This window comes from Vipera berus (assembly GCF_964194415.1).
Source record: "Vipera berus genome assembly, chromosome: W".
NCBI lineage: Eukaryota > Metazoa > Chordata > Lepidosauria > Squamata > Viperidae > Vipera > Vipera berus.
This window is the reverse complement of record NC_138210.1, coordinates 57,474,582-57,499,394: the sequence shown is the minus strand read 5'-3', so window position 1 is coordinate 57,499,394 and position 24,813 is coordinate 57,474,582. Positions and strand designations below refer to the sequence as shown.

General features: G+C 45.5%; 1 protein-coding gene across 2 annotated transcripts; it reads right to left on the bottom strand.

Moving 5' to 3' along the window:
• Positions 1 to 2,191: 2,191 nt before the first annotated feature.
• LOC308676615 (HLA class II histocompatibility antigen, DQ beta 1 chain-like) lies at positions 2,192 to 22,923 on the bottom strand. 2 transcript variants are annotated; one of them, XM_081342530.1, is made up of 6 exons: positions 22,448 to 22,923; positions 17,560 to 17,892; positions 11,715 to 12,014; positions 7,614 to 7,901; positions 7,405 to 7,457; positions 2,192 to 6,606 (listed from the first exon to the last, which is right to left on the bottom strand). In XM_081342530.1, exons 1-5 carry the CDS (start codon positions 22,500 to 22,502, stop codon positions 7,438 to 7,440), a joined length of 996 nt encoding a protein of 331 aa, XP_081198656.1. In that variant the 5' UTR covers positions 22,503 to 22,923; the 3' UTR covers positions 2,192 to 6,606; positions 7,405 to 7,437. The 2 variants fall into 2 exon arrangements, with proteins under 2 accessions (XP_081198656.1, XP_081198657.1); XM_081342531.1 differs by having other exon boundaries at positions 2,197 to 3,756.
• Positions 22,924 to 24,813: the final 1,890 nt, after the last annotated feature.

The following is a 24,813-nucleotide window of genomic DNA, read 5'->3' as shown; positions in this document are numbered from 1 at the left end:
GCCCCACTTCCCCAAGGGGGAGCCCAGCTGCACTTACCTCCTCCTCAAGGTTGCTGCTGCTCTGCTTGCTCTCCTTAGCCAGGTACGAGGGCAAAGTCAGAGGGAGGCCCATTCCCTCTCCATGGGAGGAGACTGGGCTTTGTATCCAAAGCTTCCTTGGCAATAGGACGGGAGACCTCCAGGGTAGGCCAGGAGAAGGGGACAAGGTGATGGGGAAAGGGCAGCAGGGCAGCACTAAGGCAGGACTTCCCTCAGACCCTCCTTCTCCTTCCTTCCTTCCTTCCTAAGAACAGAGTGCTGGGAAAATATTTGAGGGAGGCAGAAAAACAGACAAGAAATGCAGCTGGGAAAGTATCACCGTGAGGAATGAAGAAATGCACCATCGCCTGGAAATGGCCAGTACATGGCCCTTGCCTACTTCACATTATCTGGCTTGGTGGGCTCTGGGGGAGAGGATGCCATGACTAACATGAGAGTCAACGTTACCTGCGCAATGCCGCCCAGCCCCCAGCCTGCCCGGTTTCAGCAGGCAGCAAAGCACTCTCCTCACAGCGCCAAGAGGCTGAGCCGGGCGGCACGAATCTGAAAAGAAGCACCACGCTGCCCAGCCCCCAGCCTGCCTGATTTCGGCAGGCAGCAAGGTGCTCTCCTCAGTGCGCCAAGAGGCTGATGTGGGCAGTGCAAATCCAAAAAGAAGGGCGATGCCGCCCAGCCTCCAGCCTGCCCGGTTTCAGCAGGCAGTGGGGCGCTCTCCTCACAGTGCCGAGAGGCTGAGCCAGGCGGCGCGAAACTGAAAAGAAGCACGACGACGCCCAGCCCCCAGCCTGCCTGATTTCGGCAGGCACCAGGGCGCTCTCCTCAGTGTGCCAAGAAGCTGAACCAGGTGGTGCAAATCCAAAAAGAAGCACAACGCCGTCCAGCCTGCCCGATTTCGGCAGGCAGTGGAGTGCTTTCTTCACAGCGCCGAGAGGCTGAACCGGGCAGTGCGAATCCAAAAAGAAGCGCGATGCCGCCCAGCCCCCAGCCTGCCTGGTTTCGGCAGGCAGTGGGGTGCTCTCCTCACAGCGCCGAGAGGCTGAGCCAGGCGGTGCGAAGCTCGCCAGGTTTGCACCTTGCTGCCAGCTGAAACTGGGCAGGCTGGGCGGTGGCGCACTTCTTTTTGGATTAGCGCTGCCCGGCTCAGCCTCTCGGCGCTGTGAGGAGAGCGCCCCGCTGCCTGCCGAAACCCCTCCCCCAGAGCCCATCAAGCCAGATATGTGAACTACGCGAGTGCCATTTGCTAGCCACTTCCAAGCGATCATGCATTTCTTCATTCCTCACAAAGGGTGACAGCTCCCCAGCGCGCGCCCAGCAGGCGGGGCTGGCGCAGCAGGGGATGGTCCCTCGCTGTTTCCAGATGGCCTTGTGGAGCTAAGACTGAATGTGTTTCAGCATAGATGGCCACCACAAAATTGTACATTGGCTCCCGGCCCAGTGTGGGCCGGGACCAAGGCAGCGGGGGCAATTCCCTCACTGTTTCCAGGATGGCTTCGCAGGCCACATGAAACCACTTTGCGGGCCGGATCCGGCCTGCAGGCCGTCTGCTTTACTACCTTTCATGCTACAGTTGCTAAGTAAATCACTGCAGTCATTAGTCACATGGTTGTTAAGTGAATCTGGCTTCCCCATTGACTTCTTGTCAGAAGGTCACAAAAGGTGATCATGTGAGCTTGGGACACTGGGAGTCAGTCACCAAGCTTCTGAATTTTGATCACATGACTAGGGGATAGGTGTGAAAAATGGTTGCAAGTCACTTTTTTCAGTGCTGATGTAACTTCGAATAGTCACTAAAGGAATTGTTGTTAGTTGAGGACTGCTTGTATTCTTCCAATATTACTATCACATTCTTATACCACCCATCTCTCACACAGAGGGAGTCTGGGCAATGTGCATTAAAATATTAAAATATAAAAATGAAAAATGAAAGTTAAAAATTTAAAAGAGCCAAGGATGTTTAAACACTGTTAAGATTTGAACGGTGAAGGAAGGGCTCAAAAGACGCCAACCAGCCCCATTGTTGCAACCTTATCTGGGCTCCCCATGCAAAGCTATGTTTTCGCTCCTTTCCAGAAGGCCAGGAGGGTGGTGCCCTGTCTGAAGTGTAGTGGGTTAACACACACAAGACGACACCAGGCAGTGAATTCAGCTCTTTATTTGTAGAGAAGAACCAGCAACAGAATGGGCTGCCTGTGCCCTTTATATACTCTGGCTGCTGAGCTGACAGCCAATCAATTTAACCAGGCTTTCCCACCAAAAGCTGAGCCATGCCTTGCGGCAGTTATGTACAGCCTCTTCTAGCCGTCATCTGTTAAGCTATTGCTTAATACAATACACACTCCAATACACAGCACTGTCTCACCTCCAGAGGGAGAATATTACACAGGGCCGGAGCAAAGGCAGAGAAAGCAATCCTTCTGGAAGCTGCCAGAATATAGTAAATGTGCATTCTTTGACTCTCCTACTAGTAGGATCGATGTGTTATCTATCCCTGTAATCTCTTTCCTGCAATATACATTTCCTGCTACAGTTGTAAAACCTGTTTCAATATCCAGCTCAGGTCAGATGTTTGATTTCAGGAACACTCACACAAGTGTATACATCCTGTCTTTATTAGCTGCCCTGTCCTGTGGTGAAACAATAATCTCATCCGATGTAATAAAACTTTTCCACAGACTAAAAGAAAATAGGAAAACTATAGAAAATGATGTAAAACGACTAATGAAAAGAGGCTAATACACCGGTCTGAGCATACTTTTTTTTACATATTATCACCGAAAGACTTCAAACTGTTTACCATTTCATTTGCCGATACGTATCTTAAACACATCCTGCTGTGTTCTAAAAAAACAAGTTTATTTAATATACAAAGTTTAAAATGAAGTCAGAAACCAGGGCTTAAAAAGTGAGCATCGTAATGATAAAACGTAATTGAGAAGTATAAAAATGTCAGGATGATGGACAAACTGTGAATTGGCCCAATCAAATGATCGCTTTGTTTTCCCCCCCGCCCCCGGGTGCGACGTAGCCAATTATCATGCAAGACAGGAAACTGCAACCTGTTTATTCTGTACAGTGAAAAGAAGCGTGTTCTCAGAACTATTCACAAATAGAGAAACCCAAATACAGGTAGTGCTCGACTTATGACCACAACTGAACCCAAAATTTCTGTTCCTGAGACATTTGTGAAGTGAATTTTGCCCCAACTGACCACCTTTCCTGCTACAGTGGTTAACTGACTCACTATAGTTGTTAAGTTAGTCACATGGGTTAAGTGAAGCTGGTTTCCCCACTGATTTTGACAGAAGGTCACAAAAGGTGATCACATGACCCTGCAACATTGCAACCATTATAAGCAGGAACCAGTTGCCATGTGTCCCAATGCTGATCACGTGACCACGGGGAATGCTGCAAAGGTCAGAAGTGTGAAAAATGGTCGTAAGTCAATTTCTTCAGTGCCACTGTAACTTTGAACTGTTACTAAATGAATGGCTGTAAGTCAAGGACTACCTGTATACAAATTGGCATAGCTTTTAAGCGCTTTTGGAAAACAAAGGCACATGATCATATCAAGCAACCAGTAACAAAGTATTCACAGTGCTGTAGAACAGAGGTCCCCAACCTATTGGGCATTATCTCAATTTGAATTATTTGAATTCTGGACTGCAGAAACATGCTTTGGAAACTGCATGCTTGTTCTTAGAATTCTAGATTCTGGGTCTGCAATTAAAATGAAAAAGCCGTGAACTCATTTTTGGCGGGGGGGGGGAGGGAAGGGTTTAGTAAATGAAAGCCTAACCAACCATTCTACTAAAGTTGAATTAACGTTGAGAAAGGTTTAGTACTACAATGGAAAAATGGATGACAAAGGTGATGGAGTTGGTGGAGATGGTAAAAACTGACTTTTAATTCAGGAGAAGAATTTTATCTAGTTTTGTTTCTCCTTGGAAACCACTTCTGGACTTTGTACTCGAAAGTGAAAATAATGAAACCTTGATTTTAGGTTTTGATTATTAGAACGAGTCTGTTTTTAAAGCAAAAGGTTGAAGTTATGACTTTTTTGTATTTACTGTACAGAAGTGGGAAGTCAGTATTTTTTTTTCCTTTCGTTTCTCTGCAGCACTCTTACTTTCCTCTTTAACTTTCGTTTCTATTTGCATTTTACCTTAAAATAAACTCTTATTAAAGTTTATAATTGAAGAAAGAGAGACAACGGTTTATGTCTGCCCCTTGTTTCTCAATTTCATGGAACCTAGACATATTTTTCCCTCTGGTTAAAACTATCAGTCAAAAATTGTTCAAGTTCTAAACGCCTTACCTGATTTTAGATCGGGCTACTTGAAATAGCATATTTTACCATATAAATCCACTAGGTTATAAAACCTTGAAGAGATTATTCTTGTCTTGTCTCACCAGTATTTGAAGCATGTTAGATAGGTGTACAGAAAAGTCATTTACAATGGCATTTTCCTCATTTTGGCACTTTGCTACTTCTACCTTTCTGTACTATGGCTCTAATAATGAACATGATTTCAATGCATTGGTAGAATTATTTTAAAAACGTATAGAAACTCCAAAATATACTTTCTATGTAATATACTGCTAAGCTTGTAAGCCGCCCTGAGTCTTCGGAGAAGGGCGGGATATAAATGGAATTAAAATAAATAAATAAATAAATATGTACACAATACTTTCTTGCTATTATCTTTTGGGTGAAGCAGCTTCATGCAAAGCACACAAAAGAATATAAAAAATAGTAAACATGGCAAAAGCAGGAAAGTAGCTAAATTTACATCAGTAATATGTATTTTTTCATACCTTTCTAATCTTGAAACTTTACTTCCACATCCATTTCGGACATTACCTTTCATTCTTTAAACTTCTCACTTCCTTCTTTTTGAGAATATCATTAACTCCACCCAAACACAATTTTCTTGCTTGCCGCCTATCTTTATACTCACTCTTTTTTTGAAAAAAGTGATTTTGAAATTACATTTAAAAGAATGTGACTTCTTTTCCATTCAAGGCTCAGCTGGCAATTATAGCAACACTAAAAAGTCTTACATATCTGATTTTTTTAAAAAAATGGGCAGCACCAATTAGGGAATATTTTTTAATAAAAAATAGCCCAGTAAGTTTGTACAGGTAGTCCTCAACTTATACAACTGAGCGCAAATTTTCTGTTGTTAAGTGAAACATGTCTTAGGTGAGTTTTGCCCCGCTTTATGACCTTTCTTGCCACATTTGTTAAGTAAGTTGATAAGTTATTAACCCTTACGCCAGTTAAGTGAATCTGAGTTCCCCACTGGCTTTGCTTGTCAGTGTGATCACATGACTTCAGGACACAGTAATGATCATAAATATGAACCAGTTGTCAAGCATCAGAATTTGGATCACATGATCATGGGGATGCTGCAAAGGTTGTAACTGTGAAAAACGGTCATAAGTCATATTTTACATAAGCCATTGAAGAGTCACGAAATGAACTGTTGTAAGTCGCGGACTAGCTGCACTTCAGCCTACATGCACGTCAATCATAGCCACTCTGGTTGAAAAACGGGGCTCTGTGAAATTTATGCCTTTGAAGTGTGGTGCTGGCATAAAAGATTGCATATACCATGGACAGCCAAAACAACTAACAGAAGGGTGGTGAATTGTATTAAACCAGAAACAACACTAGAATCCAAAATCACAAGACTACGTCTGACTTACTTTAGTCATGTCATGCGTGCAAATTCATTGGAGAAGCCAATGATGCTCGGAATGGTTAACGGATCAAGAAAAAGGGGCTGCGAAGAACTCGCTGGCTTAATACCCTCGGAGCTGATACAAAGATGAACATCCAACAATTGAGGAAAGCTGAACTTGACAGGATAACATGGAGACCACTTGCCTATAAAGTGGCCAAGAGTCAGAACTGAATGAATGAATAAAATGTTTGAAATTCAAACAACTATTTTGAGTTTGAAAAGCTTCCAAACTGATCAAAGCAGTCTTTTTCCACTTGAAATAATTTCCGTGCTTGAAATAGGTAGTTCAAATTTTACGTTTTTCCAGTTCTAAATGTTTTGCATAGATCTAGCTAGAAAGTTTTTTAAAAAAAAAACAGGCAGGTTTTTTTCCCCCTCCCCCTTTTCTAATAACTAACTAAAAGAGAGGTTTAGTGTTTTGCTTCACAGCATAATTTGTAGAACAGATTGATTTTTAAAAATGAAAATCTGGGACTGATGGCTTATTCCATAGAGTAATTTCCACTTGTTGTCTTTCACAGATGCCTCGCCTTCACATATTTGTGGTTTCCTTAAGCCATGGAAGGAAATGAGGCATTGTACAGATCACCAAAGAGAAACCTGTAGATTGGTTTTTCACAGATGACAATTTTCAGCAGAATATATATAGTAATCAACCATTAAAGTCACTGTTCCTGCTCATCATTACACTCTTCTGTAAGTGTTAATCCACTACTGGTCTCTCCAGTCTTGGGGTTTGAGCTGTCAAGTACCTTCTCTTCATCTGTCTTTTGAAGAGGCACTTTCTCACTAGATATTCCTGTAACTAAATTGTTCTTAACTGTAAACGGAGAGAAAATTTTTAAGAATGTCATTAACAGGTACAGGTTAATTCACATATAACTGGTCCCTTAATGACCTTACAAAGTTACTACAGAGCTACGTACAATTTGTTTTCAGTTAGGACAGCCTTATCCTTGGCATGGTCATGTCATCACATTTTGGGGACTTTGACAACCAGCTCACCTTTACTGCTGTTTGTACCGTCTCAGTCACACGACCATAAGTTGCAACTTATCTGATAATTTCCAGCATTTACTTCCGGTTTCTGGCACAATCCATTGGGAAAGTGGATTTTTTTAACAACCACTGTCTTCGCTTAACAACTGCCACAAAAATTGTCACAATAACCTATGACCATAATTCTGGCCTTAAATATAGTCATAAGTCAAGGACTAGCTGAACAGTTTCCTCACTGGCTTTGCTTTAACAGAACATAATAGAATACCAGAGTTGGAAGGAACCTTAGAGGTCTTCTAGTCCAACCCCCTGCTCAGGCAGGAAACCCTATACCATTTCAGACAAATGGTTGTCCAATCTCTTCTTAAAAACTCCCAGTGTTGGAGCATTCACAATTTCTGGAGCCAAGTTGTTCCACTGATTGTTTTAACTGTCAGGAAATTTCTCCTTAGTTCTAGGTTGCTTCTCTCTTTGGTTAGTTTCCATCCCTTGCTTCTTGTCCTGCCTTCAGGCGCTTTGGAGAATAGCTTGATTTGCTCTTCTGAGAAATTGGAACACTGCTATCATCCCACCCCTAGTCCTTCTTTATACCCTTCATTTTTTAGATGTGAAAGCTTACCTTTATTTTTACAGTACAGTACTGTTCCAGCTCCTAGTGCCAATCCAGGGTACCTGGGAGATCAAGAATAATAATTGCATGTAATAATTGTTATCACTGTGTGTTGGGGGGAGAGAGCACAGGGGGAGGCTCAGCTAATCTCAATGTACACATGTTGTACTTTGACAATAAAGGTTTATTTATTTATTTATTTTATTTATCTCCCTCACCTTCTGGCTGCCAAAGGACAGACTGTTCCAATGGGGTCTCCAAAGCTTCATGTTCTGCTCGACAAACATAAGTCACTTCAACATCATTCTTCTGGGGGAATAAGACACTGTTGATGGAAAACATCCCATCTGGCATGCGGTGCACCTCTGACTTTACATGCTCTTGTGGCACTCCGTTTTGCAACCACTGAATGTGGATTGGAGAGGGATAAAATTTGCTCACACTACACTCAGCTGCTACAAATTTCTCCCCCTGTGGCCTTGTGATCAGTTGAAGGACGGGGCGAGCTGCAAAGAGAGGAAGGAAATTTGAAGCCCTGGATCCAATCGGCCAGTTTTTCTCAAACTTGGCAACTTGAAGATGGGTAGGTTGAATAACACTGCAATAGACAATTCCTATCATCAGTTCCCAACTCCTTGAAGCCAGCCTGAGATTACAGATAGTCCTCAGCCTACAACCATTTATTTAGTGAGCGTATGAACTTACAGTGGCGCTGAAAAAAATAAGGTATGACCATGTTTCACACAACCATTGAAGCATCCCCATAGTCATGTGATTAAAATTCAGACACTTGGTAACTGGTTCATATTTATGATGGTTGCAGTGTCCTGAGGTCATGTGATCAGCTTTTGCAACCTTCTGGAAGCAAAGTTATTCTTGGCACAGCTGTTGTGTAAACTAGGGTCAACTGTTTCAGCTGACCAGTCAGGAACACCAAGATCAGTGTCCAGCTACTGACTGTGCCCCTCTTCTGTCTAAAACAGTGTTTCTTAAACTTGGCAACTTTAAAATGCTTGTACTTCAGAATTTGGGGAGTTGATGTCCATGCATCCTAAAATTACCACATTTGAGAGATCTGAAACAAACACAGGTCATGAGCTACGAAGCTACCTGTCAGCGCTGCTAACATCGGATGTTCTTGCTTTGACAACAGATGGAAATGCAGCCATTTTACTCTTTTGCTTTTAGAGTTAGTTGATGCTGGGAGGAGGAATGTGGATGAGAGTCCAGTTAGTCATAACAATAATAACTCAGCCGTGGGAATCCAAGGTTATTGAGCCCAAAGTTGATAAAGATTTGGCGGCCTGGAGAGCTGGGGAGAAAGCCTGCACTTCAAGCTAATTGGGGAATGTGATTTATGACCGTTGATTGGAGGAGGGAATTGTGCTTTGTTACTTTGTCCTCAGGGGAGGGAAATCAGTTTTTGGCTTTAACTATGTAGTGCCAATACTTTGTTTCTCGAATAAAAGATTCTTTAAGGTAAACAATGCCTCAGATTCGGGCTGGTCTGGATTCTGACTGGGCAGAGACTGACAGGGGGGAGACGAGCAGTCTTGGGAATGTTATCTGGAATGAATTCGATCCTGTGACCCCGGAAGAGGTGGACAGGATCATGAGGAGACTGAGTTCCACCATGTGTTTATTGGACCTGTGCCCCTCCTGGCTTGTGTATGCAGCTCGGGAGGGGACACGAGGCTGGCTGCAGGCAGTAATAACTGCTTCTTTGAGGGAGGGTACCTTCCCTGCCACCTTGAAGGAGGTGGTGGTGAGGCCCCTCCTCAAGAAGCCTGCCCTGGACCCGGCTATTTTGAACAACTATCATTCGGTCTCCAACCTTCGCTTTCTTGCGAAGGTTGTTGAGAGTGTGGTGGTGCATCAGCTCCCTCTGTTCCTGGAGGAAGCTGATTATCTGGACCCGTACCAATCGGGCTTTAGGCCCGGGTACAGCACAGAGACGGCATTGGTCATGCTGGTGAATGATCTCTGGTGTGCTCGGGACAGGGGTTGTTCCTCTATCCTAGTCCTATTAGATCTCTCAGCGGCTTTTGATACCATCAACCATGGTATCTTACTGCAGTGCCTCAGGGGGTTGGGAGTGGGTGGCACTGTTCTACAGTGGTTCTCCTCCTACCTCCTGGGCCGCTTGTAGTCAGTGTTGACGGGAGGGCAGAGGTCCGCCCCGAGGCCTCTCGTTTGTGGAGTCCCTCAGGCGTCGGTCCTCTCTCCCCTCTTGTTCAACATCTATATGAAGCCGCTGGGTGAGCTCATTCATGGTTTTGGGGTGGGGTATCATCAGTACGCTGATGATACCCAGCTTTTTCTTTCCACCCCGAACCAACCCAGTGATGCCCTCGACGTGATGTCCCGTTGCCTGGAGGCGGTCCGGGTTTGGATGGGGAGAAACAGGCTTCGACTCAGTCCCGCCAAGACTGAGTGGCTGTACATACTGGCATCTTGGGTTAACCAGTCTATTCCATCATTAACTATGGGGGGTGAGGTGTTACCCCCCGTAGATAGGGACCGCAACTTGGGCGTCCTCCTGGACTCACGGCTCAGTTTGGAAGATCATATAGGAGCTGTGGCCAGGGGGGCTTTTGCCCAGGTTTGCCTGGTGCGCCAGTTGCGGCCCTATCTGGACCGAGACGCCCTACGTACAGTCACTCATGCGCTCGTGACCTCTCGAATAGACTACTACAATGCTCTCTACATGGGGCTGCCCTTGAGGACCACTCGGAGGCTTCAGCTGGTGCAGAATGTGGCCGCGCGAGTTGTGATGGGGGTCTCCCGATACTCCCATGTAACGCCTCTTCTCCGCGAGCTGCATTGGCTTCCAGTTGCCCTCTGGGTGAGATTCAAGGTGCTGGTGATGACCTATAAAGCCCTAAATGGCATGGGTCCGGATTATCTTAGGGAGCACCTGCTGCCAGCATCCACTTCCCATCGTCCTGTGTGCTTCCACAGGGAGGGCCTCCTCAGGGTCCCGCCGGTCAGGGAGTGCCGGTGGGTGATCCCCAGGGGGAGAGCGTTCTTGGTGGGTGCGCCTGCCCTATGGAATCAGTTGCCTGTGGAACTCCGGATCACCCCCGACCTTCGTTCGTTTTGCTGGGACCTAAAAACTTGGCTATTTGATTTAGCCGGCCTGGACTGAGGGGTTTTAATGGTTTTAAATTTTAAACTGTTTGGGGGCTATTAATTTAATTTAATTTTAATTTGTACATTGCACTGTTTTAATTTGCCCTGTAAACCGCCCTGAGTCCTTCGGGAAAAGGGCGGTATATAAATCGAAACAAACAAACAAACAAATAAATAAATAAAGTTCATTTGAAGAGTTTTCATCTGCTGGAACCATGACGCTACCTGCCTTTGGGCATTCCTGGATCCTACAGGGAGCCAAGATGCCTGATGCCCACCAGTGGGAAACCAGGCAACTTCTAAGCCTTACGGAGCCCTAGGCTCACGTTTGACTTGTGCTAGCAGAGAGGTTACAGGGCATAAAGGCCATATATTTACAATCTCAAAGAACCAATCTATCAAGACAGTAAATCTACTGTAGCTTTTATCACGTGCAGTTTGAACAACCATCATTACAGATATATGCAGTTACTGCAATACCCTTATGTTTTTATTTCTCACTTCTCCTGACCTACAGCAACATCTCTGGGGTCCACATCCAATGTTTGGGGAGCTGCCTGTAGCACTGGGATGTTAAATTGTGCACCACTGTGTCTGAAAGGTGCAATGATGTCAAATTGACGTGTGCCATGTTCTGATTCTACAGGGAGCACAATTTAGTACTTTAGTCCCTCCCCCCCCCTTTGGCAGATATCCAAGTTGTGCATATCCTTCGGGGTGACAAATAAAATATCATATGGTATCTTTCAACTTAGTATCAGAACATATACAAGGCCCCAAGAGCTTCTCATCTTCCACTAAATACAGATTAGTTGAAAGAGTGACATTACCCAGAAGGCAAAAACGTCTGCAAGTTGAGTCTAAAGCCAGCTGTGAACCTAATGGCTGTGAACCTACACAACAGTATGGTTTGTTTGGTTCTGACTTTAGGATGTCACGATAACAAGCCACACGACGTTTGTCAGCTAAGGGTCGGTAACTGGGTGGGTCACATAAATATAGTCAATGAGGACTTTTTAAAAAATAAAGATTTAAATAAGCAAGATGATGTTTTCTGCCTTTTGTGGACTCAACGCTGCCTTTCAGCCCAAATGTCAAGAAACAGGGTAAAATAAAGAGGCTGTGACTGGACAGCTGGAGAAAAGCTGCCAGCAATCCTTGCTTTCCAAGCAAAAGGCCAAACTCACCTTGCAACCGCAACTGGAAATTTAGTACCTCTGGCCCTTCGTTTGCTTGGTGATCGATATGGCAAGAGAAGTTGGCATTGGCATCCGAAAATTCTGGTATGAGCTTCAAGACACTTTCTGCTCTGAACAATTGGCCGGTGCTGGGCTGAGCAGGAGGCTGTTCGGGGCCTTGCACAATCCTATCATTTCGGAACCACGTCATAGATATTTTGCCAGGATAAAAATCTGTTGCTGTACACGCAACCGTGCTTGGCTTGGTCAACTGCACGTTTGTAGAGCCGAGTTTAACAAGTGGGGGAACTGGGAACAGAGAGGATAGAAGAAGACATTCTTACTGTCTAGGAACCCCATTAAATCCATTAGTCAGCATCCAAGGCCAACAGCTGTGATCCACCTACTGCTATATAGTATTGCTTGGAAATGTGCAAGTCAGCATCTGGAAGCCGCACGCAAGACAGAATGGGAAAATTCCAAAGCCAAGAACAGAAAGATTGTTAGCTTCCTACAGGAAATGTTTCAAAGCTGTAATTTCTCACAAAGGAGGTGGCACTGATGGAAAGAATGTCTAAACATCTGCACCTGTTCCTCACAATTTTCTTACTCTGGGTCAATAAACAATTGCACATAAACAGTGTAACACACATTCAAGTTGTAGAAAGATGCATTTAACTCCATACCAGGTACAGGTTGTATCCAGTTCTGTTGCCTTTGGAATTTACTGAAACACACACACACACAAACACACACGTGGTGGCTCAGTGGGTTAGGACGCTGAGCTTGTCGATCAGAAGATCGGCAGTTTGGCGGGTCAAATCCCGAGTGCCGCGGAGCAGAGTGAGCGCCTGTTACTCGTCCCAGCTTCCGCCAACCTAGCAGTTCGAAAGCACGTAAATATGCAAGTAGAAAAATAGGGACCACTCCGGTGGGAAGGTAACAGCGTTCCGTGCGCCTTTGGCGTCTAGTCATGCCGGCCACATGACCACGGAGACATCCTCGGACAAACGCTGGCTCTTTGGCTTTGAAACGGAGATGAGCACCAGCCCCTAGAGTTAGAAACGACTAGCAGGCATGTGCGGACCTACAGTAAGAAGGATTTTGGCTGACAAGTAATTTTGATGAGCAAACCAAGCTAACAAACTTTTCTAGGGAGGAAATTCAAAGAAATTCAAATGAAAAGAAGACACTACTGATAACAATCTCTCCAATGGCCAACAGTCCAGCTCAGATAATGGCTAATCCCAAGACAGCAAGATCTGATGACAATTTCAGATGGTACAGGTAGCATATAGGTAGATATGACAGGGCCTTATTTTATTTGCATATTCATTCTAATTATGTATGTTATGTATCCAGAGATGCCAAGGGAATCCACCCCACAGAGTCCAAGGTGAGGGCAATCAAACTGGCACCCACACCTAAGAACAAGTTAGAGCTACAGGCATTCCTGGGCCTGCTTAACTTCTATCACACATTCCTCCCACACAAGGCAGCCATTGCAGAGCCACTTCACAGGTTACTGGACAAAAAGGCAGCATGGGTCTGGACTTCCGTCCACAACCAAAGTTTCAGAGCCTTAAAGGCACATCTGTCTGATAAATCCACAGTAACCCATTTCATTGAAACAAAGCCCATATGCATCTCGTGTGATGCATCCCCATATGGTGTGGGCGCAGTACTAAGTCACCTTGAGCCTAATGGGGCTCAAATCCCTATAGCCTACTATTCCAGGACGCTGTCTGGAGCAGAGAGGAACTACGCCCAAATAGATAGGGAGGCCCTGGCAATCGTGGCAGGGATTAAGAAGTTTCACGACTACCTGTATGGCAGGGAGTTCACCGTCTACACGGACCACAAACCCCTGCTAGGCCTGTTCACAACGGACAAGCAGACCCCCCCCCCAAATACTGTCTCCCAGAATGCTCCGGTGGTCCATCTTCCTTGCAGCTTACAATTGCAAGCTGGTGCACAAGCCAGGGAAGGAGATGGGCCACGCAGACGGCCTAAGTAGGCTACCCATAGTCACCACTGAACCAGACCCGGCACCAGCAACACAGATCCTAGCTCTGCAGGAACTACCTGAATGCCCAGTACATGCCAAGGACATTGCAACCAGCACGGCCACTGACAACATCATGAGCAGGGTACACTCATGGGTTTGCACGGGGTGGCAGGACAAGTCTCCGGGGCCTGAGTTCCAGGCCTATTTCACCAGGCGACACGAGCTCTCCACGCACCGGGGTTGCCTCCTTTGGGGAAGCAGGGTCATCATCCCCACCGCAGTCCGAGGCAGGGTGTTGGAATCCTTACATGAGGGACATCTGGGGGTGGTTAGGATGAAGGCGCTGGCCAGAAGCTACCTCTGGTGGCCAGGGCTGGACAAGGACATTGAGGAACGGGTCAAGGCCTGTTACACATGCCAGAGATCCAGGCCAGAAATGCCTCATGCCCCAGTGCACAGGTGGGAAGCCACACACACACCCTGGTCCCGCATTCACATCGACTATGCGGGGCCGTTCCAGGGCCAACTGTTCTTAGTGGTAGTGGACAGCCACTCTAAGTGGCTGGAGGTAGTCCCTGTCCCCAACATGACCTCAGCAAGGACAATCCAGGTGCTCAGAGCCCTCTTTGCCACACACGGCCTCCCCGACGTAATTGTGTCTGATAACGGGCCTCAGTTTACCGCTAATGATTTCCAGGCGTTCTTGAAGGCGAATTGGATTAGACATGCCACCGCCGCGCCCTTCCACCCAGCGACTAACGGGCAAGCTGAACTGATGGTAAGGACGACCAAGGACGCACTCCAGCGTATCATCAGCGGGGACTGGCATCACAGACTGGCGAAATTTCTGCTTGCCCAACACACTACACCATGCGTTGCTACCGGAAAGAGCCCAGCAGAACTACGATGGGGACGGCGTCTCATCACCAAGCTTGACCTTTTACACCCGGACCAAGTGGCAGCAGAGACGGATAGGCCATCATCATCATTATCATCATCATCACACAGGGTTCTCAATGTGGGGGACCTGGTCTGGGCAAGGAACTACGGGGCAGGGCATCCATGGATTCCGGGGACAGTGGTTGAGAAAAATGGACCTCTCTCGTACATCGTGGGGGTGGAGAGGGATCGACACATAAGGCGACATATCGACCAGCTCAGAGGAAGGGTCCCTGAGTGCACCACCCACGCCCAACAGGATAGCCACACCCCAAGGGAGGTCAGCCCAACCGGAAACAACTCAGAACCAGAACCAGAGGAGGAGGGCCTCCTGCAACCAGCTCTGCTCAACCCAGCACAGAGGCTTCACGAGCCTGCTGTCCAAGTCCAGGGCCAAGCCACACCCAGACGGTCCACCAGGCCCCACAGGACACCTGCCTACTTAGCAGACTATGTGTGTGAGTCACCATTTAGTAGCTGCATGTGTATTGGCACATTGTATATAGTTATGTATGTACATAGTTGTAATGTTGAGTCTATGGTTGTCATGTGGTTCTTCTCTAAGGGGGGAGGGGTGTTATGTATCCTGAGGCAGGCATCTGCATAGCAACAGCCACCAGGGGGAGTGGCCTGGACGGTTTTGGCGGGAAACCTAGTTTTGGCGGGAAACCTAGGGCCAACCCCTTTGGCTGGCCGCCTGCCTGGCTAGGTATATAAGGAGGCCAGGTTGCCCTTGTTCTCCAGTACGTTCCCCCCCACAATAAAGAGCTGAACACGTACTCCGGCTGGCGTCTCTTCCTTGCGTCGGACCCACTACATAACAATGTATATATTTCTTTTAAATTTATACGGGGGTCAGAGGATATACCTGACAAAAAAAAGGTGGAAGTGGGGCTGGGTGGATTTATTCTCCCTCCCCGCCCCCATTTGCAGAAACTCTCTATTTTTCTATTTAACTCATCTAGTATACTTCGTAATTAGATTTTGATGGTGTATATATTTACATATATATTAGTAACTATGTGTGTGTGTGTGTGCTGTATAGAGAGAAACGCACATATATTTACTGAGTATATACATTATATACTCAGCTTGTATAGCAATAAACAGCACTGGATTCCTTTGTTGGGTGTGTGCATGTATCTGGTTTTGTTCCTGTTGGTTCCCACCCTCTGACAAACTGCAACAGCTGATGACGTGTGGTGCGCTGACAGGTAGCAAGGGGGCTGTTGGCTGAAGCAGGATATGGCTCCCTGTTCAGGCAATCTCTTCTCCCACTTGGGAATGTCACAAGTTCCCACCCAGCTTGTTAAGAACTGGGTGAATACATCACAAGGAAGAAGTGGTGCTGGAGGAATTGAAAGTCCTCCTGCTTCTGCCAGATCTACAGGTAGTCCTCAACTTAGGACCACAATTGAGCCCAACATTGACGTTGCTAAGTGAGAAACTTTGCCCCATTTTATGACTTTTCTTGCCACATTTGAATCATTGCAGTTTTGTTAAATTAGTAACACGGTTGCTAAGTAAATCTGGCTTCCCCATTGACTTTACTTGTCGGAAGGTTGCAAAAAGTGAGCACATGACCCTGGGAGACTGCAACCTTCAAAAATCTGAGTCAGTTGGCAAGCACGCGAATGTAAATCACGTGACCGTGAGGAATGCTGCAAAGGTCAGAAGTGTGGAAAAAATGGTCATGTCAATTTTTTCAGTGCCGTTGTAACTTCGAACGGTCATTAAGTGAACTGTTGTAAGACAAGGACGACCTGCATTTCGACCTACGTGCATGTCAATCATAGCCACTCTGGCTGAAAAACAGGGCTCTATAAAATTGAGGCCTTTGAACCGTGGTGCTGGCATAAATGATTGCATAAACCATGGACAGCCAGAACAACTAAGAGGAAGGTGCTGAACTGTATTAAACCAGATTGTCCTATCAGGAGACATCACCTGCTGACAAGTCTTTGGGCAGATCATGCAAAGCTACTTCTTTAACGGGTCTCCATCCCTGTGACTCAAGCACTGTAGCTAAAGTGGAGGTGGATTGTATCTTCCTGGTAAAACAAGAAGTAGATGTAGTCCTCGACTCCTGACCATTCAATTAGTGACCGTGTGAAATCGCAACAGGACTGGAAAATATGACTTATAACCAGTCCTTGCCCTTACAACTGTCACAGGTGTCCCTCCCAGTCGTGTGATTAAAATCCTGGTGCCTGGCAATTGCCATTTATTATGACATTTGCAGTGTCCAGGGGCCACAGGATTACACTTTCTGGCTTTTATTGCCAGCTTCTGGCAAGCAAAATCGATGGAAATCAGATTCGCTTAACAGCAATGTGATTCACTTAACAGCCACAGTGATTTCTTTAATGACCGCAGCAAAAAAAAAAAAAGTCGTAAAATTGGGCACAACTCGCAATAGCCACTCTTCATAGTGACAGGCATTCCAGCCTGATTGTGGTCATATCTTGAGGGCTCCCTGTAATTGAAAATGTTTTCAAGCAAAACGAAAACGAAAACAAAAGCCTGGTGCTGTAGATATTACTGAGTAAGTATGTTTTAGCATCATTAATAGTCAGTGACCCCTAACTCCCTCCAAAAGACTTTTAAAATTGTGGTCTAGATCGGGGGTAGACAATTAATTTTCCCAAGGAGCCACATTGGAAACTGGGACTGTTGTGGAAGGCTGTCGCCGCCACCCCCTGCCCTCCTGCCACCCCACCCCTGCCCTCCTCCCCCGACGTCCCCACCCTTTCCCCCACTGCCAATGCCCTGCCTCCCACCAGATGTGGCCCACTGGTAATAAAATGCCCATCCAGATCAAGGGTTTTGACCTGTGTTGTGTTCACGCTTAAAACATCTTTAAGGTTAACGTAGCACCCTCATCCCGTTTCCCTTGATTTCCTTTACCTTCCACTCTCAACTCTACTGACTGTTGTTCACGGTCAGGGCTGTAGATAACAGTGCAAGTATAAGTGTTGCTATCTGCGTCCTGCACATCTGGAAGTAGGAGGCTGGCATTGCCCCGTAGCAGGTCTTCAGGAGACATCTTTGCCCCTTGGTGAAAGACTTCTAACTTATCTTCATACTTAGCAATATCTCTGGTGCCCACACGCCACGTCACAGCCAGGCGTTCGCGATCTATGTGCCCAGAAGAATCCTGGAAGTAACAAGGCAGGAGGACATCAGAACCCGGTTTGGCTTGAATTGTTCCTTCGGGGAGCGTAACGCTCAAAGCTGCCTCTGAAAGAGAAAGACAGCAGGACGAATTGCCATTAGAAAATCAACAGACAGGACGAATTGCCGTTAGAAAATCAATAAGATTTCTGCTTATTTGAAGGATCATTCACAAGAAAGGTACATTTCGGTTTGGAGAAGATGGATAGATTATATCCAGGATAAATATGGGACTAAAAAGTTCCATTTAGCTTATGAGTAAATTTTAGATTGTTGTTATTATATTTAGTATTAGTACTATTTAATAATTTGGATATTTTTTGTTTGCTTGTATTTAAGTTATAGGGAGTTAAAGCGTATTATGTATTTGGTTATTTATATAGTTGGTTAATGTTAGCTAGATTATGATTATTATATATTTGTAACCCTGTAATCAGCTCTGGGAAGTGGGGGGGAGGGGGGGGTCAAGGGTGGGTTGGGGGGGATAATATTGTAATTTTTATAAAACTTTTCAATTAAAAAAAAAGAAAATCAACAGAAGGCACCACAGATGTTCCTCAACTTACCACAGTTCACTTAGTGACCGTTCGCAATTACAATGGCACTGGGGGAGAAAAAAAATGACCATTTTTCATGCTTATGACTTTTGCAAACACTTGGCAATTGACTCGCATTTATTATGGTTGCAATGCCCTGAGGTCACGTGATCACCTTTTGCAGCCTTCTTCTAAGAAAGTCACCAGGGAAACCAGATTTATTTAACAACAGTGTTATTAGCTTAACAACTCCAGAGATTGACTTAACAATTGTGACAGGAAAGGTTGTAAAATGGGGCAAATTCACTTAACAAATGTGGCGGGGTGGTGGTGGGTGGTGGTGTATGAGCTGAAGCGGTGGCAGCACCGCACAGGCCTGAGGGAGAGTCAGCTGGAGCTGCGGTTTTGCTGGGGCTCTGTTGAGGCCCAGGATCGGCGCATATGGCTCCAGCTGATCGGGGCATCCAGTGGCCTGGGGAAGAGTGATGGGAGCTGGGGGGCTGCTGGGGGTGGTGGTGGTGCTGGCCAGGATCCAAGAAAGAGGGCACGAAGCTCCTGATGAGTGCTACTGGGAAAGGCCAGAGAGGCAGTGGGTGACCGGATAAGGGAGGAGAGAAGGGGATATAAAAGGAGGGTGTTTTTGGTGGGAAAGGAGAGGGGTGAGAGGGACAAATGGTGATAGGGAGAATAGGAGAGGCTTCTGTGAGGCAAGCCTAAGGAGAGATGGGGGATAGATTAAGAGAGGCTTCTGTGGCAAGCCTGAGGGAGAGAAGGGGACAGAATAGGAGAGGCTGTTGCAGGGCAAGCCTGAGGGAGTGAGTTTGAGTGAAAGGGAGGAGCAGAGACTGTGGAAGAAGAGCCCCTTGTGCAGTGCGAGAGAGAGAGAGTGGAAAAGAGAGAGAAGAAGGGCTGACCAGCCACCTGAATACCTCCCCTTTGTGTGACCCGCCTGCTGAAACTGATCACCACTCCACCATCTGACCCAGGCAAGCAGAGGTGCCTGAGCGAGGGACCACTGCGGACCGGCAGCCATACCAAGAAGGCCAGGAGGGCCCGGACTCCAGCGATCCTTACAGGGGTAGCGCTACACAAATGTTTCACTTAGCAACAGAAATTTTGGGCTCAGTTATGATCATATGCCAAGGACTACCTGTATGTGGCCTGGCATCCACATAAGTTCAAGACTGTCTATTTTAGAGAATAGAATAGAATAGAATAGAATAGAATAGAATAGAATAGAATAGAATAGAATAGAATAGAATAGAATAGAATAGAATAGAATAGAATAGAATAGAATAGAATAGAATAGAATTCTTTATTGGCCAAGTGAGACTGGACACAAAAGGAATTTGTCTCCGGTGCATAAGCTCTCAGTGCACATACAAGCAACAAGTGATAAATCGTGATCACAATCATAAGATAGAATCATCATAAATCATAAGATGCAACAGTCAGTGATAGTCATAGGATACTAAATTACCAGTTAACATAAATCATAATAGGATACTAATAAAAAAACATTAACATAAATCGTAAGATACACACAACAAAGTTATAGCCATAAGAAACTACGGAAATAGGTAATAGGAAAGATGAGAAGGGTAATAGTAATACAGCCCTACTAGGTAGTTTGACATCCCAGGCGTAAGACAGTATTGTGGGAATTAGTTGTTTAGCGGAGTGATGGTATGGGGTGGGGGGGAACTGTCCTTGTATCTAGCTCTTGTATCTAGAGATCTTCTCAGCTGAGATCAACCCATCTGAAGAGATCTTCCGAGGAAAAGCTGGTTTTGATCCCCAAGTTTTTGTGAGCTGGTAAGGGGTTGAAGCCAGAAAGTGTTTTTTTTTCTCATCATGGCATCTCTTCAGAAGGCAGGCTGGGCCCTCAATGATGGTCTTGTGAAGATAGTGAAGACCCAGCACTTTTGGATGGTGCACAATGCACCATCTGAAACAAAATTTTATTGCTTAATTCATTAGTCAGGGTATGGCTATTTATTGTTGTTTTATTTTGATCTTGCTGCTCTAAATTTATATATATATATATATATATATATATATATATATATGTGTGTGTGTGTGTGTGTGTGTGTGTGTGTGTGTGTGTATGACAAATAAATACATAATTGGGATGAGAATGGTATATATCCTTCAGGTGAAGAGTAGTTTTGTAAAGGAAGGTTTATTCTTTGACTGAACTACAATGATAAGAATTCCTCGAATGCAGGTTCCTTCCGAAATTCATCATCTATTTCCACCTTATCTAGAGCAGTAAAATATTATTTCAGGGACAGTTTTGAGAGCTGTTTTTCTTTCTAATGATCTCCTCTAACTGAGGGCATCTCTTGACATTTGAACAGTGTGCCGAAAGCTGCCATTTGAAAGGGATATAAAAGTTCATGACTTAGCCTAATACAACAAAATGAACTAGTGTCAGGATCCCAAGAACCAGTGCTTTTTTTGTCATAGAACGCACAGTTGTCGTTGTTGTGTCGAAAATAGGAAGAGAAAGATGGGTTGTATATGTTTGCCACCTTTTTTGTAAAAATAATGAGAAAGAGAAAGAGAGAGGGAGGGAGGGAGGGAGGGAGGGAGGAAAGAAAGAAAGAAAGAAAGAAAGAAAGAAAGAAAGAAAGAAAGAAAGAAAGAAAGAAAGAAAGAAAGAAAGAAAGAAAGAAAATCTCCCTTCTGAGAATCCAGCCCTCTTGAACTTTGATCTACCAATCCTCATTGCCACAGGTCTCCAAAAATGACCATCAAGCTGGGTCCGTTGCCTCCCCATTGCATTAGCCAATTGCAAGATACTGGGCACCATCCACAGCTTCTCTCACCCTGTTGTTGGTTGCTGTTCTTGGCCCCACCCCACAAAACAGCTGATCAGCAAACAGCTGACGGACCATGTTATCAACAGCATTGCAAGTAAACACCAATTGCATGGTTTTCCTTGATAAGCCGCCCACGATTAAGCCTTAAATTTGACATCCTTGAGGACAGAAAAGGAAAAAAGACATTCCCATCACATGGGCTGAAAAGGGAAATGGCGGAACTCTTTGCCAATTTTCTGTGCTTAAAAAAGACAAAAGAAAGAAGGATGTGGATTAAAATCGTAAAAAAAAACCTAACACAAACTAAAGAAAAAAGAATGGTAGGGGAAAAATAAAAAGCAGATGAAAAAGGAACCAGAGAAAAGAAAGAATATTATAAGAAAAAGAAAGCCATAAAGAAGTGACTTCAAACCTTCACTACTACATAGTTCATGCTACGGCATAGTTTGAACCTTCATAGTCCGGTATATATAGTAGCATTAATATTATATAGACAAATGTAGTAAGTCTTCAACCCCCCTTTAAGGTTCCAGACAGCTACTGTATCTCTTGGTCCCACATCCCATCCCCATCCCTTATCTGCAGTATAAGCAAATCCACAACACGTCAACTTTCCTACCCCGTTATCGGCAAAAAAAAGTCCGCAAAGGATTGCCAGAATTTTTGAAGTTCAAGTCCGCACATCTTAAAACTTGCCCAAGTTTGAGGGGAAAAAAAACGGCGCTCGGAGCCGTTTATTATAAAAGACCGATCTGGAAATGCCTGCGCGACAGGATCGCAGCGCGGGGTGGGGGGTGGGGTGGGGGGGGAGAAATGGGGACCTAACCGTTTTTCATCCGCTTAAGCCAGGGGTCTTCAAACTTGGCCCTTTTATGACTTGTGGACTTCAATTCCCAGAATTCCTCAGCCAGGTGCCTGGCTGAGGAATTCTGGGAGTTGAAGTCCACAAGTCATAAAAGGGCCAAGTTTGAAGACCCCTGGCTTAAGCAAATCCACCTAGGCTCAGAAGACTTCGGGGCGATTTCCCACGATAACCCCGCTGCGCCTTTTTCCTTGGAAGAATTAACTGCAATTGGAGTGGGGGGTTTTTTTTGGGGGGGGGGGGAAGAGGTGGTTAAAAAGCGAAAGACCTTCCGCCCAGCATCCAGGTACAATATCGCTCCTCTCCCGTCTCTGGCCTGGCTTTGCTCCCAGCCAACGTCCCGGGACGGTTCCCGAGCCCGGTGGATGCTTGGGCGATTCGGTTTTCTGGTTACTTACGTGTAAACGGCAAATACACCAAGAGGCAAGCGAAGGATCCGAAGGAGAGCGACATGCTTATTTTTAAGCCTGCGTTACAGTTTCGCTTTCGTCTGGCGTTCGCCCATGCTCAGCGTTTTGGTTTTTTTCCGGGTGAGCGAAAGAAACGTTTTCCGATTAATCGAGAGGGGAGGGGGGGGGAAACACCCACCCACAGAGCTGAAAATTAATTTACGGTATAATAAACGATAGTTACCCCGCGAAAAAGGGGAGGGAGTGGGAAGAAATTGAATTGAATAATAATAATAAAAAAAGCTAAATAAAGACAAACTGGGGACGGGTAGTTTACCCGAATGACGCGAATTCAAATAAAAATTAAAAAAAACATATTGCTTGTAGTCATTTTATAAGAGCTAAAGTGCGATAGACCTAATAGTTTATTGTTGTTAGCATATGGTAGTTTATGATTGTTTTTTACTTTTATACCTTGTATTTAGCTCTGGGAAGTTGGGGAGGGGGGAAGGGGAGGGGGGAGGGCTGGGTTGGGTTGGGAAGGGGGGGTGGGGGTGGGGAGGGGTTGTTTTGTTAAAGATAAAATGTATTGAAAAACTTTTCAATAAAAAAATAAAATAAAAAAACAAACTTGTTGAGAGCACAAACTTGATGAGAAGCAGAAGACAATCCAGTACAGAATGTTTGATTTTATGGGATATAAAGGTAAAGGTTCCCCCCAAAAGGGATGCGGTGGCTCAGTGGGTTAGGACGCTGAGCTTGTCGATCAGAAGGCTGGCAGTTTGGTGGGTCAAATCCCGAGTGCCGCGTAACAGAGTGAGCGCCTGTTACTCGTCCCAGCTTCTGCCAACCTAGCAGTTCGAAAGCACGTAAAAATGCAATACGGTGGGAAGGTAACAGCGTTCCGTGCGCCTTTGGCGTCTAGTCATGCTGGCCACATGACCACGGAGACGTCCTCGGATAAGCGCTGGCTCTTTGGCTTTGAAACGGAGATTAGCACCAGCCCCTTTAGGTTCCCCTGCACATGCGTGCTAGTCGTTTCCGACTCTAGGGGCCGGTGCTCATCTCCGTTTCAAAGCTGAAGAGCCAGCGTTTGTTCGAGGATATCTTCTGTGGTCATGTGGCCGGCATGACTAGACGCCAAAGGCGCACGGAACGCTGTTACCTTCCCACCGTAGTGGTCCCTATTTTTCTACTTGCATTTTAACGTGCTTTCGAACTGCTAGGTTGGCAGAAGCTGGAACGAGTAACAGGCGCTCACTCTGTTATGCGGCACTCGGGATTCGACCCGCCAAACTGATGGCCTTCTGATCTTCTGACCTTCTGATTATGGGATATATCATGGGATATATTATGGGATATAGGACCTGATAAAACAGATAGCAAGAGAAATAAGAACAATAATATGTTTTGACAAGTTTTTCCAGTTTGTTAATGTAATGTATTGGGCCTTTTACTTGGAACTGTTTTCACGTGTCTTTGAATGCTGCTTGAAATTGCTTAATTAGGGTGTTGCTGGCTACTCAGGACAATCACTGGTTGGCTCTGGGGTGGGAATAGGTTCCTTCAAACCTATTGGCCGCCTAGCAGCCAACTGTATAAGTAGTTGCGTGGAAGCCTCTGTTTTCAGTTCTGTTCCTGTTACTACAATAAAGCAATGTTCCTGTTTGAACCCTCTGGTCTCCCTCCTGCTTCCCAAGAACCCACTACACAACAGTTAACATCGGTGCAATGAGAACTTTCTTATACAGTAATTGGCCTTATTCAAGATGGCAACGAGGACGTTTATGGCAAGGAGGCTGAGGGTTTGATGAACTGGTGTAAGAAAAACAGTCTAGTTTTAAACGTTGGAAAAACCAAAGAGATCATTGTCAATTTCAGAAAAGGCAGGCACAGCCACACTCCTCTCTGTATTAATGATTCACCTGAGGGGACGGTTGCCAGCATCAAACTTCTGGGTGTGCAGTTAACGAGTAGGCTGGCTTGGTTGCTCAAGAGCAGGACACTGGTGAAGCGAGCACAGCAGCGCTTGCTTTTTCTGCATCGCAAGAGAAAAGCACATCTTCCTTCCCCTGTCCTTACCACTTTGTACAGAGGGACGATCGAGAGCATCCTGTCATGGCATTACTGTCTGGTTTGGAAGCATCACTGCTTCAGACAGGAAGGCGGTGCAGAGAGTGGTGAGGATGGCAGAAAAGATTATCGGCAGTTCCCTCCTGTCCAGGGGGGGATATGAGCATATGAGCATTGTTTGAGCAGGGTCCGCAAGATTGTCTGGAACAATACACATCCTTGTCACAATCTATTTTCTTTGTTACTTCCTGGGAGGAGGCTTCATGGTATCTGAAGCAGAACATCCAGTTTCGGTCACAGTT